The 12,977-nt window shown below is 52.0% G+C and overlaps 1 protein-coding gene across 1 annotated transcript in view; it reads left to right on the top strand.

The window, feature by feature from the left end:
• The window catches only part of LOC129125831 (ligand of Numb protein X 2-like), a 29,941-nt gene extending 18,349 nt beyond the window's left edge, over nt 1-11,592 (top strand). Inside the window, exons 5-10 of the mRNA XM_054641487.2 lie at nt 735-1,100; nt 3,005-3,187; nt 4,183-4,357; nt 4,527-4,737; nt 8,922-9,080; nt 9,910-11,592. Of these exons, the coding sequence (XP_054497462.2) occupies nt 735-1,100; nt 3,005-3,187; nt 4,183-4,357; nt 4,527-4,737; nt 8,922-9,080; nt 9,910-10,045 (1,230 nt within the window). The 3' untranslated portion in view covers nt 10,046-11,592. The remainder of the gene's footprint in view (nt 1-734; nt 1,101-3,004; nt 3,188-4,182; nt 4,358-4,526; nt 4,738-8,921; nt 9,081-9,909) is intronic.
• The last annotated feature ends 1,385 nt before the right edge of the window (nt 11,593-12,977 follow it).

Below are 12,977 nucleotides of genomic sequence, written 5' to 3'. Positions count from 1 at the left end.
GGGCTGTGTGGCCCTGGGTGACCCAGGTGACACCTTGTACACATGGTGACACCTGTTAGCTCCTCCAGCCATGGCTGCCCAGTCATCTGCCAAGCCATAAATCCCCATTGTCCCATGGGATTGGGCATCAGGAAGGGCTGGCAGCTCCCACCCAAGTGGCTGATGGGATCTCTGAGTTGGTTTCTCAGATAGACCAATGGAGTGACTCCTGTTGTACCCAGTTGGATTGTCCATGCCTCAGTCTCAGCAAATAGGGCAGGACCCACATTTAGGAGCACTATTACCATCCTAAAAGACTGCACAGACTCTGATGTGACAACAGGAAAGGCAAAACGTTGCCTTCTCAGAGTCACCCTGGTAATTGCATAATTAAGTGGATGATTCTAGAAGCTTGTAGACTATGGACCACTCAAAAGTGGAGATTTGTGTCTTCTCCAAGCCTGTAGTGAATGCTGGAAATTAAGGCAAAGCAGATCTGCATTTACATGGCATGGAAGGAATGACTGAACATTTTTAGGTTTGTTAGCTGTGTGGGTTGTCCTGTCTTGTTCCTGTCCTCAGTTGTTCACCAATTACAGTCTAATTCCATCATCTTTCTTCATTCTTTTATAGAAAACTTTGCTCCCTAATCAGACTCTGAGATTGCACTGGGAGTTTTCCATCCTGCCCCACACTGTGGACAGTCCCTAATTAATGTGGGCTCTGATTAGTGAGTGCTTTGTTTGTCTTTGTAGGTGAATGGCGTCAACATCAGCAGCGTGACTCACTGCCAGGCTGTCTCCTTCCTGCGCCACCCAGGGCCTGTTCTGCACCTCATGGTCCTGCAGGAGAAGGGCTTTTCCAACAGGACTGCCCAGCAGGATTGCAGCTCCAGCAGCAGGGAAGTGATCCACGTCACCTTGGTGAAGAGAGACCGATCCGAGCCCCTGGGAATCAAACTGATCAGGAAGACGGACGAGGCAGGGATTTTTATTCTGGATCTCTTGGACGGGGGCTTGGCAGCCAAGAATGGGAAGCTGAGTCGGAATGACAGAGTCCTTTCAATAAATGGGCAGGATTTGAGGCAAGGAACTCCTGAGGCTGCTGCCCAGATCATCCAGGTGAGTTCAGACATGGGAATGGCTGTGAGTGCTGCTGGCAGGGCTCCTGTTCTGAGCCAGGGCTAGCAGAACACACCAGGACAGGCTGCATTCCCCCAAATCTCTGTCATGGAAAGTGACTCCCCTCTGGATGTGTGGGCAGCACCACTTCCAAATGCAGATAAACACCAAGAGTGGGAATCTGTGGTGAGTCAGCCCTGACAGGTCTGAGGGAAGCAGTGCCTCATGGCACAGGAGTTCACCTGAGGAGATTGCAGCTCCTGTGTGGTGTTTGCAGCCTCTCAGCCTCGCACAGGAGATGTTGGGATGCACTGGGTGGATTCATGCAGCAGACAGGGGGGATCAGGGCAGCCTCTTGTGCTTCCAGCAGTCACACTGAAGGTGCTGGCTGGGAGATGGGATGGGCTGGCAGCACAGACAGAGCCCTTTGGACTGATTTGAAGCCCTTTCTCCCCATTTTATCTGTATTTGTGAAGAGAGACTGGAAAACATGGGGCACCTCAGGGTGAAAGCATTCCAAGGTACTGAATGGGTAGAAGAGGGGTGGTCTTTCCCTGTGGAATGTGCTCCTGTTGCAGCATGCCAGAGGTTTTGGTGGAAGGAGTGGGCAAGGAATTCTAGTTAAAGGATTAAGGACTGCTGCATGTGCAGCAGATATCACCCAGATCTGTTTAAATTCTTTATCTCCCCAGGCGAGTGCCTCCAGTTTGTGTTTTTATCTACAGATCCTGACACAATGCTCCTCATCCCATTCTGTTTATATCCCAGAAAGGATGTGAGGTCAGCAGGAGGGAGAGGCAGCTCTCCTCACAGTTATCAGAGGAGCACAGTGCCATGGGAGAAAGAGCACAGTTCCAGCACTGAGCTCCTTTTCCATGTTGTGCTTCTGTTCTGGGGCCTCTTACAATTTGTTTGCATCCCACAAGTGCTGCTGCATTCCTGTTGCAATGTGCACACACAACTCCCATATGAGGAATTCTTTTGATCCCACTGGAACCAGCAACCAAAGTCCCAGAACTGGCTTCATGAGGTTTGGGGGTTGAATCTCTTTGGAAGTCACATCTGTGTAAAACTGTGACGGTTTTCCAAACATGATTTGTTCCTCTGAGGACTAATTGAAATCCTTGCTCAAATGTAATTTAAAAAATCCCTTTTCCAAGGCCAGGGAATTCACTCTGGCACCAGGGCAGCAGGGTCCTGTGGCAAGGAGTGAGAGCAGCAGCTGCATTTCTGCCATGCAGGGCAGGAAACACCCGAGTGAGCCCTGGGCCCTCCCCAGTGAGTCCCTCACAATGAGGCTCTGTCAGGTGATCTGAAGGAACAAACCCAGTGAGGGCAGCAGGAACAATGGGAGCACTTCCCCTGCAGCCCTGCCAAGGCCAGACAAGCAGCTGGTGAAGTGTTTAACCAGAGGTACCCTGGGGAAAAAATGGATGGGAGATGGTGAACAATAGATGGACAAAGCTGGGAGGGAAAGAGCTTTAACAACTTCCTGTGCAATAAAAGCATCCAGTGCTTGTCGTGGTCACTGTGTGGAGCAGCCAGGGTTCCAGCTCTGGTCACTCTGTGGCACAACACAAGATGCTATTTTAGTTGTTTGTAGCAAAGTGCAGGAATTAATCATCCACCTTCTCTTGTTTGGCATTTGTGGGGGAGGGAAGCACGAGTGAAGCCTGTCTCTACTCCTGTTCCTTCTGACTCATGTTTGCTAATTCCCTTTTTCTTCTTCCAATCACATTCCCTGGCTCATCACAAAAGACTTTCCATCACATTGAGGACCTGGTGGGGAGCCTCTGTAGGAACTGATGCCAGCCCTTCTCTCTCCCCAAGGCAATGAGGGCTGTCCCTCATTTCTAACCCATTTCATTGTCTTTTTAATTTCCACTCCTCGTTTCTCTGGGCAGACCACGGAATCCAGAGTGAACTTTGTGATCCTGAGGCAGTCTGGGCTGCAGCTGGGGGAGCCAGGGGAGGATGGCAGCACCTCCAACAGCAGCAGCAGCAGCAGCAGCAATGGGGGCAGCCCTGTGCACCACCGGAGGCGACCAGACCAGAGCCACTACAGGAGAAAATCCACCTACCAGAAGGTGGGGCTGGGAAATGAGGCCAAGGTGCTGCTTGTTCCTGGTTTAACAAATGCATTGTGTTGTGCTGGGATGGTGTTTTGTCACAGAAGGCTGATCAGCAGCTCCATTTCTGCTTGGGCAGGTTTGGGGCTTCTGGTACTGAAAAACTGCTTTGTCATCTATAGGGAAACTAATTTGAAGGGAAAAAGGTGACAAAATTTCTTCAGTGTTGATGCAGAGCTGGTGTTTAGTCATTTGAAAGGGCAGTAAGGAATTTGCCATCCATGAGATTCGTTGGGATTTGCTTCTTGACATCCCTCAGCCTGCACACTGAGGGTGCTGCAGTGACACCCAGCTGAGCTGGGGTGGGGCCAGAGCCCTTCATGGTCCAGGAGAAGAATCCCCAGGTGGCCCCGTGGTGCTGCTGTGACTGCAGAGGGGCTCTGCCCCCCTGGGGGCACAACAAACAGCAGCAGCAATGAACCCAGAGATAACCTGTGTGCAGAGCTTCCATCTGAGTGACAAACCTGCTGCAGCTGCTCAGAATGCTGTGTTTCAGTGTCCCTGGAGCTCAGGGAGCTCCTGCCCTGTGTGGCTGGAGTGTTGTTCCTGCATTTAAATCCCTGAGTAGCATTTACACCCTGTTGTACAGCCTGTGCTCTAATGTGTGCCTTCACTGCAGCCTAGACATTCAATCAGGGAGAGCTTCACTGCTTGGCATGAGCAGCCCTGTATGAGCTCATGGCTTCTTCCTCAGTGCAAAATTCCCCTCCTCAGAGGGAGCATCTCCCTGCAGCAAATGGATTTGGGATCATTAGGACAGCACTGAGGGTTCACCTTAGAAATGCTGCTCTGTTTTCCCACCCACAGCAGGGACATGGGAAGCTGACTTTGCCCTCCAGCAACATTGCTGGAATGCTCTGGATGATGGAGACAAATGGTGCTGTCTTCCAGAGCTGGGCTTCTCCTGTTAAATGCATGAATGAAGTGTATTTTGTGCTGTCATTGCTTTGTAGGATTTGCCTCAGGGATATGTAAGTCATGAGAAGACAGTTGCAATAAAAAAGGAGCCAAAGGAATCTTTGGGAATCACAATTGGAGGTGGAAGGGATAACAAGAACAAGCTCCCTATCTATGTGACCAGTGTGCAGCCCATTGGATGCCTCTTCAGGGATGGCAGAATCAAGAGAGGTAAGGGAGGCTCTCAGAGCCTTTCTCCTTTAGGAACTGTGGGGTATTTTCAAAGGAATCTGGACTTGGACCCTGAGAGAGGCTGGAAAAGGGCTCCCATGACACCTTGAGGCTGAAATGGGCTCCATAGCCCAAGGTCTGTAACAATCCCAATTTATTTCATCAACAGGGGATGTCCTTCTGAGCATCAATGGCATCGATTTGACTCACCTGAACTACTATGAAGCTGTCTCAGCTCTGAAATCCAATGCAGCTTCCCACTCAGTCACACTGAAAGCCTTGGAAATCCTGTCCCTGAACTCCCCAGAGCCAGCCCTGGACATCAGGGAGCAGGGGTTCAGCTGGTCTCCCCTCTGGATCACATGGCTTGGATTGCCCAGGTATGTGTGTCAGGGACTGGATGGAGAGCTGGTAATTACAGGGTTGACTTTCACTCAAACACTAGAAATTAATTACTTTGTTGATGAACTTGGAAGCATTCCTGGTATTCTCATTTAGCTGAAAGGCAGTGGAAAGCCTCATTTGCCAATGAGATCATAGAATAATGAGTGCATAAGGAAATTCCACTGTTTTGCTGGAGTGACATCATTCCCACACTCCTGTTGGACAGTAACCATGCTTTAGAGGCCCTGAAAGCCTCTTTTTAAAGAGAAGCAGTCAATGTTAGATACAGTCCTTGCTAAAGTACTGACTGAAATCCCTCTGGGGCTCTTTCTGCATCCCCTAAAGGAGCCAAGAGACACCTGGGCTGTCTGGGAGTTTCTAATCTGATCATCTCACTTAGGGGCAGACATTCTTTCAGTCTAACTCTTCTTGGCTGTTGTAAGTGTGTCATCTTCAGCATGAAGCAGAAATGATTCTGCACAGTTGAGTTTTCCTGCTGCCAAGCTTTACAGCACAGGTTTTAACCTGTAAGTTCCAAGAGAAGTTTGAATTTCCCTCTCCTTCCTGGAGGGGGGAACCTCTGGCTCCCTCCCTTTAGCAGTTACATCAAAACACTGTGAAAAGCAGAGTCAGTTGTCATCCCAGCTGTCTGCAGGAGCATCTGCAGGTGGAACAGAAAGCCAAACCTGCTGTGGGAAGCTTGGATCATTTACAGCCTTGTTCTTTGAGACACCTAAGGAAGAACCACTCACAAAGCCTCTGTTGTGTTACTCAGCAGCCTGGAAAGAAATGCTCAACAAACCAGCCCAAGGAAAGGGAGCTTTTGTGTCTCCTGTACCTGACCTGTGCTCACACCTCCTCCCGCCCCCTCTGCTGCCCCAGGCATTGGCCTGGCTGCTCCAGGCAGGTCTGCTGTGAGCTGGCCCTGAGCTGCACCTGGAGAGCCCAAAGCAGGGCACAAACCCTCAGCTGCTGCTGCAGTGAACTACAGCAAGGCAAAGCCTGCCTGGGCTTCTTTCCTTCCTTTGCCAGTTTTTCTGGCTGTCAGGTGACTTGCAGCCTCCCCATGCTCTGTGCAGGGACTGGAGTCTTCTCTGCCCCTGGGTCCCCTGCCTTCATTTCAGGGGTGTCCTGACATCACCTGCATTTCATGCATTGCTGGGAACTCTTTGCTGCTGCTATTGATGTTCTCCCTTCTTTTGACTCCTGAAGCAAGAAGTGATTCCAGATTCTTTTACTCCAGCCTGAATTCTGCCCTTGGAATGTGTCTGCAGTTCTGGCTGTGAGGGTTGGTAGGGGGCACACAGCAAGGTTATTTCTAGGTTATAACAGCAAGGTTATTTCACTTTGGGATCTGACAGAACCTTCCTCCTGTTTCCAGCACTAGAAATGGCTGGAATTCCTGGGCTTCCTCCCTGCCTCTTCCACCTGCTCCCAGTGAGACCTGGTGGCCTCTGGCTGCTCACCCACCTGGTGTTGGTCACCTGGGCATGTTCAGGGTGCTCTGGCACCTCAGGGAGGTGCAGCTGCAGTGAGATCCCAGTGCCATCACTGCTGTGGGGTGGTTCCATTGCAGAGAGCTCCTGTCCCACCCACACTGGTTTCCTTTGCACAGGAGCAAACCCCCAGAGCTGCAGGGGAATGCCCATTGCCCTGTGGCCCTGACAGACCCCGTGTGCACCACACTGGCACAGAAACCCCCAGAAATGTGCCCAGACTGGAGCCAGCACCAGCTGTTCCACTGGCATCTGCTCCTGGTGGCTGTCCTGGCCCCAGTGTTGGTGTGTCCTGCAGGGTGAAAGCTCAAAGCTAATTGCTTGTGCAATTTTGGGTTTGTTCAGCTTTTTTTCCCTCAGTTATTCCTCTGTTCCAGCAGAAATATCCCTTTCCTTTTAGAGGAGTGTATTTGTTTCTAGTTTGAACCCAGACGTGCTGCTGAAAGGTGTGAGTTGAAACGAGTGCTCAGGGCTAGGGAAGTGAATTTGGTCCTTGCAACACTTGAGCCCACAGTGTTTCATTCAGGCTTTGATTCTTGTACCTGTGATTTCTGTTTCTGTCAAACAGAAACCTTGGTTTCTTCCTAGCATTGTGTTAAATCCACACCAGTCACTGCCAGTATAAAATACCATCTCAAAACTGGTTTGGACTGGGCCCATGCTCTAATCCAGCACACCCTGGATCCCAAAGGTACCAGAAAACAAAAGTTTAGCTTGATTATCTTTTCTCTCTAAAACCTTTGTTTCTTGAAAGCACAGTGCACTGTGTGGCTCCTGGAGAAGCATTTTCCTGCCTCCCTCTTCCCTGGGCTTTATGTGACTCCAGCCTGACTCTTCCCACAGGAACCATGTGGAGCTCCCAGTCCCACCCCTGCAGCTCAGAACTGCCAGCTCAGCAGCGTGCTTGGCACCGTGCACCCTGCACCTCGACCTTCCCTAAACTCTCCAATTCTTTTCCCACAGTCATTTCTGATTGTGGTAAATTAAAGTTTTTCTTCCTAGAACCCCTTTTTAATATGGAAAACGGATTCCTAGCAAACAGCCCTTTCCAGCTCCTGGAGAAACGTGCCTGATGTTTGTATTTATGCTCTGTGCTGACGTAGCCACTGTTGCTCTCGGGGCTATTCATTTGCAAAAGCTGCCACAGCCATGGCTCAGAGCTGTGTTTTTGCACTTGTGTGGTACCGGTGGAAGGAAAGCACGGAGGAATCAGTAAGCTCCAGCTGGGTCTCCTGGTGTTTATGTGTGAAAAACTCCTACAAAAGTAAATTACAGTTTGAAAGTAGATAATTGGATCTTTCTCCTGGTGAGAATTTAACTGGGAAGGCTTTTGAAATCTGAAACTCCTCAGCAAAGTGCTCAAGCAAAGCCCTTGAGGCAAAAACGTTTATTAGGAAAAGTTTAGCTGCTGGAATAGCTCAGCGGGGGATGATGAGCAGCAGTTTCACAGCTCAGGTGCCAGGACACGGCCTGAGCTGGAGGCAGCCTGGGAGTCCAGGAGAGCTCCTGCCACACCCTGTGTGTCCCCTCCTGGGGCTCTGTGCCACCAGCCCAGGCAGTGCCCGGCTCCCCGAGGACACAAACCTCAGCAGCTGGAATGCAGAGCCAGGAGCTCTCACCGAGGAGCCCAATAGCAGAATGGACAGCCTGGATCCTGCAGGAATGGACAGCCTGGATCCTGCAGGAGTGGACATCCTGGATCCTGCAGGAATGGACATCCTGCAGGAATGGACAGCCTGGATCCTGCAGGAATGGACATCCTGGATCCTGCAGGAATGGACATCCTGGATCCTGCAGGAATGGACATCCTGCAGGAATGGACATCCTGGATCCTGCAGGAATGGACAGCCTGGATCCTGCAGGAAAGCCCTCCCTGCTCTCCCCTGGCAGCTGCTGCACCTCACATTTGCTGCCAGTGATGCTGAAAGCCTCCCTTGTGCCAGTGCAGTGCACAGAGAGGATAAAATCCCTCCCTTGTGCCAGTGCAGTGCACAGAGGGGATAAAATCCCTCCCTTGTGCCAATGCAGTGCACAGAGGGGATAAAATCCCTCCCTTGTGCCAGTGCAGTGCAAAGAGGGGATAAAATCCCTCCCTTGTGCCAGTGCAGTGCACAGAGAGGATAAAATCCCTCCCTTGTGCCAGTGCAGTGCACAGAGAGGATAAAATCCCTCCCTTGTGCCAGTGCAGTGCACAGAGAGGATAAAACCCCTCCCTTGTGCCAATGCAGTGCAAAGAGGGGATAAAACCCCTCCCTTGTGCCAGTGCAGTGCACAGAGAAGATAAAATCCCTCCCTTGTGCCAGTGCAGTGCACAGAGAGGATAAAACCCCTCCACTCTCATCACCTGCATGGGTGTAGCTGCTGCTCACTGTTCATTTGGGTTTGTCTCTGGTGCTGAGGGTGTTCATTAGCAGAATTCATGAAGTTTTTCAGGAGTCTTGCAGACCCCAAACCCCTTTAGAGCTGGGTGATTTCCTCTTAGCTCTTAAACCAATACTCTGCAAAGATTTCTAAATGCCTGACATCATCCCATTTGAGAATTAACCCTCAGACACACCTTGCAAAGGAGTGTCCCAAATCCTAAAACCCAGGAAAATGAGGCTGTTCATAGCTGTGCTTTCAATGAGGGAAAACAAATTCCTCCTCAGGCAATTTTCCTCAGAACCTCTCTGTTTTTGACACAGCTACCTTCACTTCTGTCAAGATATTGTCCTCAGTAAAGGAAACCTGGAAAGTTGGGGCTTCAGCATCGTGGGAGGCTTTGAGGAAAGCAAAGGAAACCAACCCTTCTTCATCAAAACCATCGTGCCAGGCACTCCCGCGTTCCGGGACAGGAAACTCAAGTAGGTGTGAGGGACCCGGGAACCGTCCCCACCCCCGGGCTGGGGTTCCAGGCTCTGAGCCTTGGAGGAGCTCAGCTCCAGTTAATGGCCCTGCACAGTTTGAAAGGTTATATTGTTGAAGTTTATATTGTTGCCACGCTTGTAACAAACAGGCCTGCGTTAAGCAGTTTTGGTTTCTCCATAAAGGTGCAAGGAAAAGGAATTTACAGCCCTTTAAAACCTAACTGTGAAGGGATTAATTTTGTAATTAGGGAAAAGTAAAAAGGGGATGTTTGAGATGAATCTTGGAGGTTCCAGCCTATAAAACCTCTTGGATTAGGAAAAGTGTCCCCAGAGAAGCAGCAAAAGCTCTCCTGTGCAGGAACCTTAACTCGAGCTTTGCTGGGGTGGGTGTTGGTGAGAGATCCCAGGGGAGGAGCAGGGTGGGGCTGCCAGGGACACAGGGAGGGGACACAGCCGGGTGCAGGGAGCTGGGCTTTGCTCCAGAGCTGAGGGGGAGCCCTGGGCTCAGCCTGGTGGAGTGGGGACAGGGCTGTGGGGCTCAGCCCTTGCACCCCAGAAGGGGCTGGGTGTGCCAGAGAGGGCAGGGCCCTCTCCCAGCTCCGGCGGTGGCAGTTCAGGAGCTGCAGGACTGACCTGGGCCAGCAGGGTTTGACCAGCACAGCTCCTCCCCTGCTGCCTGACCCTCACTGCTGTCACCCAAGCATCAACAGTGTTCTCCTTTTCCCTGCCCTATGGCTCAAGGGAGGTGTTCTCTCAAGGAGGAGTTGATGGTTTGGCTCAGGGTTGATACTGACCCCAGTCCTCACTGGATGCTGTCTCTGGGCAGGTGTGGAGATGAAATCGTGGCAGTGAACGGAGTGCCAGCAATAGGAATGAGCAACTCAGAATTAATCCCAATGCTGAAGGAGCAGAGGAACAAAGTCACCCTGACCGTGGTGTCCTGGCCAGGGAGCCTGGTGTGACAGCTCCAGCAAAGCCCCAACACTTCAGGTATCCAACAGCAGCTGGGCAGCACCCAGGCCACAGCTGCAGGAAACAGGGACTGCCCCACTGCATTGCCATGGAAAACTCGCTGCTTCCTTTCTATGGAAAACATTTTACCAACAAATCTGGATGCTGAATTCAAAGTAAGGGTTAACCCAAGAGTTGTTGAGCTGCCCAGGCTCATGAAAGCTCCTTAGGATTGGTGGAGCACAGAAAGCTCTTCCCAGTGTTTCTCCACAACCTGCCCTGGAGGCTGCTGAGGCTTGCCTCGATTTTAGGGCTCTGCTTTCCCTTGAGTATTTGAACAGGTTAAAACAGAGGCTTCTAGAAGCAGCTACTGGATCTGTAAGGATGGGGACCCGATTTAGGCATTTCTATCAGGATTTCCCAGCCCTCATTTTTAGGTGTCAGTAACCCAAGGGATGATTTAACAATGAAAAGCCCACAGTAGCTCAGAGCTGCTGGGGCAGCCTGGTGGAGCTTTGTTACCTGCAGGAGGGTCCTGGCACAAATCCCAGTTCAGGATCCTGCCAACTCCACTGACTGACTGCAAAGGGACAATTTCAACAACTTAAAAAACCACTCTCAAAGGCATCAGCAAGAGGGGTTTCATTGAAATATGATGTTGCAAAATGTCACTTTATCAAAGGTCAAGGGTAAGATTCACTTATTGCACACGGGTTTCCCTGGTTTTAGGATTGATAAAAGCAGCTTTTCCCAGAAGGGAATGGGCTGGTGTCAGACAGCCCTGGCCCAGCCTGATGCCTGTTTTATTTTTATGTTGCCAGTGCTGAAGGGCAGAGTTCAGGCAGGGGCAGAAGCACCTGTACTGCCAGGTGAGATTTCTCCTGCAGTTCCCTTCCTGTCCCTCTTGCAGCTGGAGCAAAAAATCAACTTACGGGATCAGGGGAAGCTCAATGGATCTTGGCTGCAGGAAAAGTCACCTCCAGAAGGAGACTGTGCCCAGCCTGGCTTCAGTTCAAACCCACTGTGCAGGTAAAATTTACAGTTGAAGAACTGAAGCCCAGGCAGGGTGCTTTGACCTCTGACACTGTGAAAGTTCCTACCTGCAAACTCCACCTGAAGCAATTCCCTTTTTTAGCAGTTTAATGAGCAATAGAGATGATGGGTTTTTCTCAAACCAGGTTGCTCCTGTGCTGCACCTTTTGCAGGAGCAGCTTTGTAAGAATCCAAGGAGTCTGTCCCCTGTCCAAATGCTGCCTGGAATGAATGTTTAATTCATTGGAATGAATGTTTAATTCCTTGTAGCAGCCCTGCAGGGAAGAGCCCAGGCCTGGCTGAAGCTTCTCCTGGGCTGGCAATTTGTCATTTGCTGTCCCTGGGCCTTGTTCACACACGGTGACTTCACCTCCTGTGCTGGGAGCTGCAGGCAGGGACAGCAGGGCCTGTCCCCGAGCCCAGGACACTGCAGGACCCTCAGCTCACCCTGGCAGGAACCCAGGACACTGCAGGACCCTCAGCTCACCCTGTCCCCAAGCCCAGGACACTGTAGGACCCTCAGCTCATGGTGCCAGCAGCCCAGGACACTGCAGGACCCTGAGCTCACCCTGGCAGCAGCCCTGGACACTGCAGGACCCTGAGCTCACCCTGTCCCCGAGCCCAGGACACTGCAGGACCCTCAGCTCACCCTGTCCCCGAGCCCAGGACACTGCAGGACCCTCAGCTCACCCTGTCCCCAAACCCAGGACACTGCAGGACCCTCAGCTCACCCTGTCCCCGAGCCCAGGACACTGCAGGACCCTCAGCTCATGGTGCCAGCAGCCCAGGACACTGCAGGACCCTCAGCTCACCCTGTCCCAAAGCCCAGGACACTGCAGGACCCTCAGCTCACCCTGTCCCCGAGCCCAGGACACTGCAGGACCCTCAGCTCACCCTGTCCCAAAGCCCAGGACACTGCAGGACCCTCAGCTCACCCTGGCAGGAGCCCAGGACACTGCAGGACCCTCAGCTCACCCTGTCCCCGAGCCCAGGACACTGCAGGACCCTCAGCTCACCCTGTCCCCAAGCCCAGGACACTGCAGGACCCTCAGCTCATGGTGCCAGCAGCCCAGGACACTGCAGGACCCTCAGCTCATGGTGCCAGCAGCCCAGGACACTGCAGGACCCTCAGCTCACCCTGTCCCAAAGCCCAGGACACTGCAGGACCCTCAGCTCACCCTGTCCCCGAGCCCAGGACACTGCAGGACCTCAGCTCACCCTGTCCCCAAGCCCAGGACACTGCAGGACCCTGAGCTCACCCTGTCCCCGAGCCCAGGACACTGCAGGACCCTCAGCTCACCCTGTCCCCAAGCCCAGGACACGGCAGGACCCTCAGCTCACCCTGCCAGCAGCCCAGGACACTGCAGGACCCTCAGCTCACCCTGTCCCCAAGCCCAGGACACTGCAGGACCCTGAGCTCATGCTGGCAGCAGCCCTGGCTGGGCTGAGAACACCTCTGGGCACTCTGGCAGCACAGCTGGGGCTACCTGGCCTCCAGGGCTGCTTTCCTGTTGTTCTACTGGGCAATGCTGAGAGCAGAATAATCCACAAAGAAAACTCATCACTGACCTCGCTGGGACACAAAAACATGAAGCAATTTTTTATCCAATCAATGTGCAGAATCTGTGCCTGGAACAGTGAACACTGATGTGGACAGAGAGAGGGTGGTTCCCACTGCCTGCCCCAAACGTGGGGAAGGGGCAGCAGGGAGGAGCTGTGCAGCTGCTGGGCTGGCAGTGGAGGGAGGAGGAGGCTGCAGAACCATTTTTACTCCATCTCCTTTCAAGGTGCCTTCAACTTCACCAAAATGTCCTCATAATTTAAATTTTTTTTCCAAAAATCAGCTTGTTAATAGATGTTGAGTTTGTTTTGATGCCTTTATAAATTATTGTAATATTGCTGAAAAATATG

This window comes from Agelaius phoeniceus, chromosome 14 (genome assembly GCF_051311805.1).
Source record: "Agelaius phoeniceus isolate bAgePho1 chromosome 14, bAgePho1.hap1, whole genome shotgun sequence".
Lineage (NCBI taxonomy): Eukaryota > Metazoa > Chordata > Aves > Passeriformes > Icteridae > Agelaius > Agelaius phoeniceus.
Note: the sequence above shows the minus strand (reverse complement) of the source record. Positions and strands in the feature narration are given on the sequence as shown.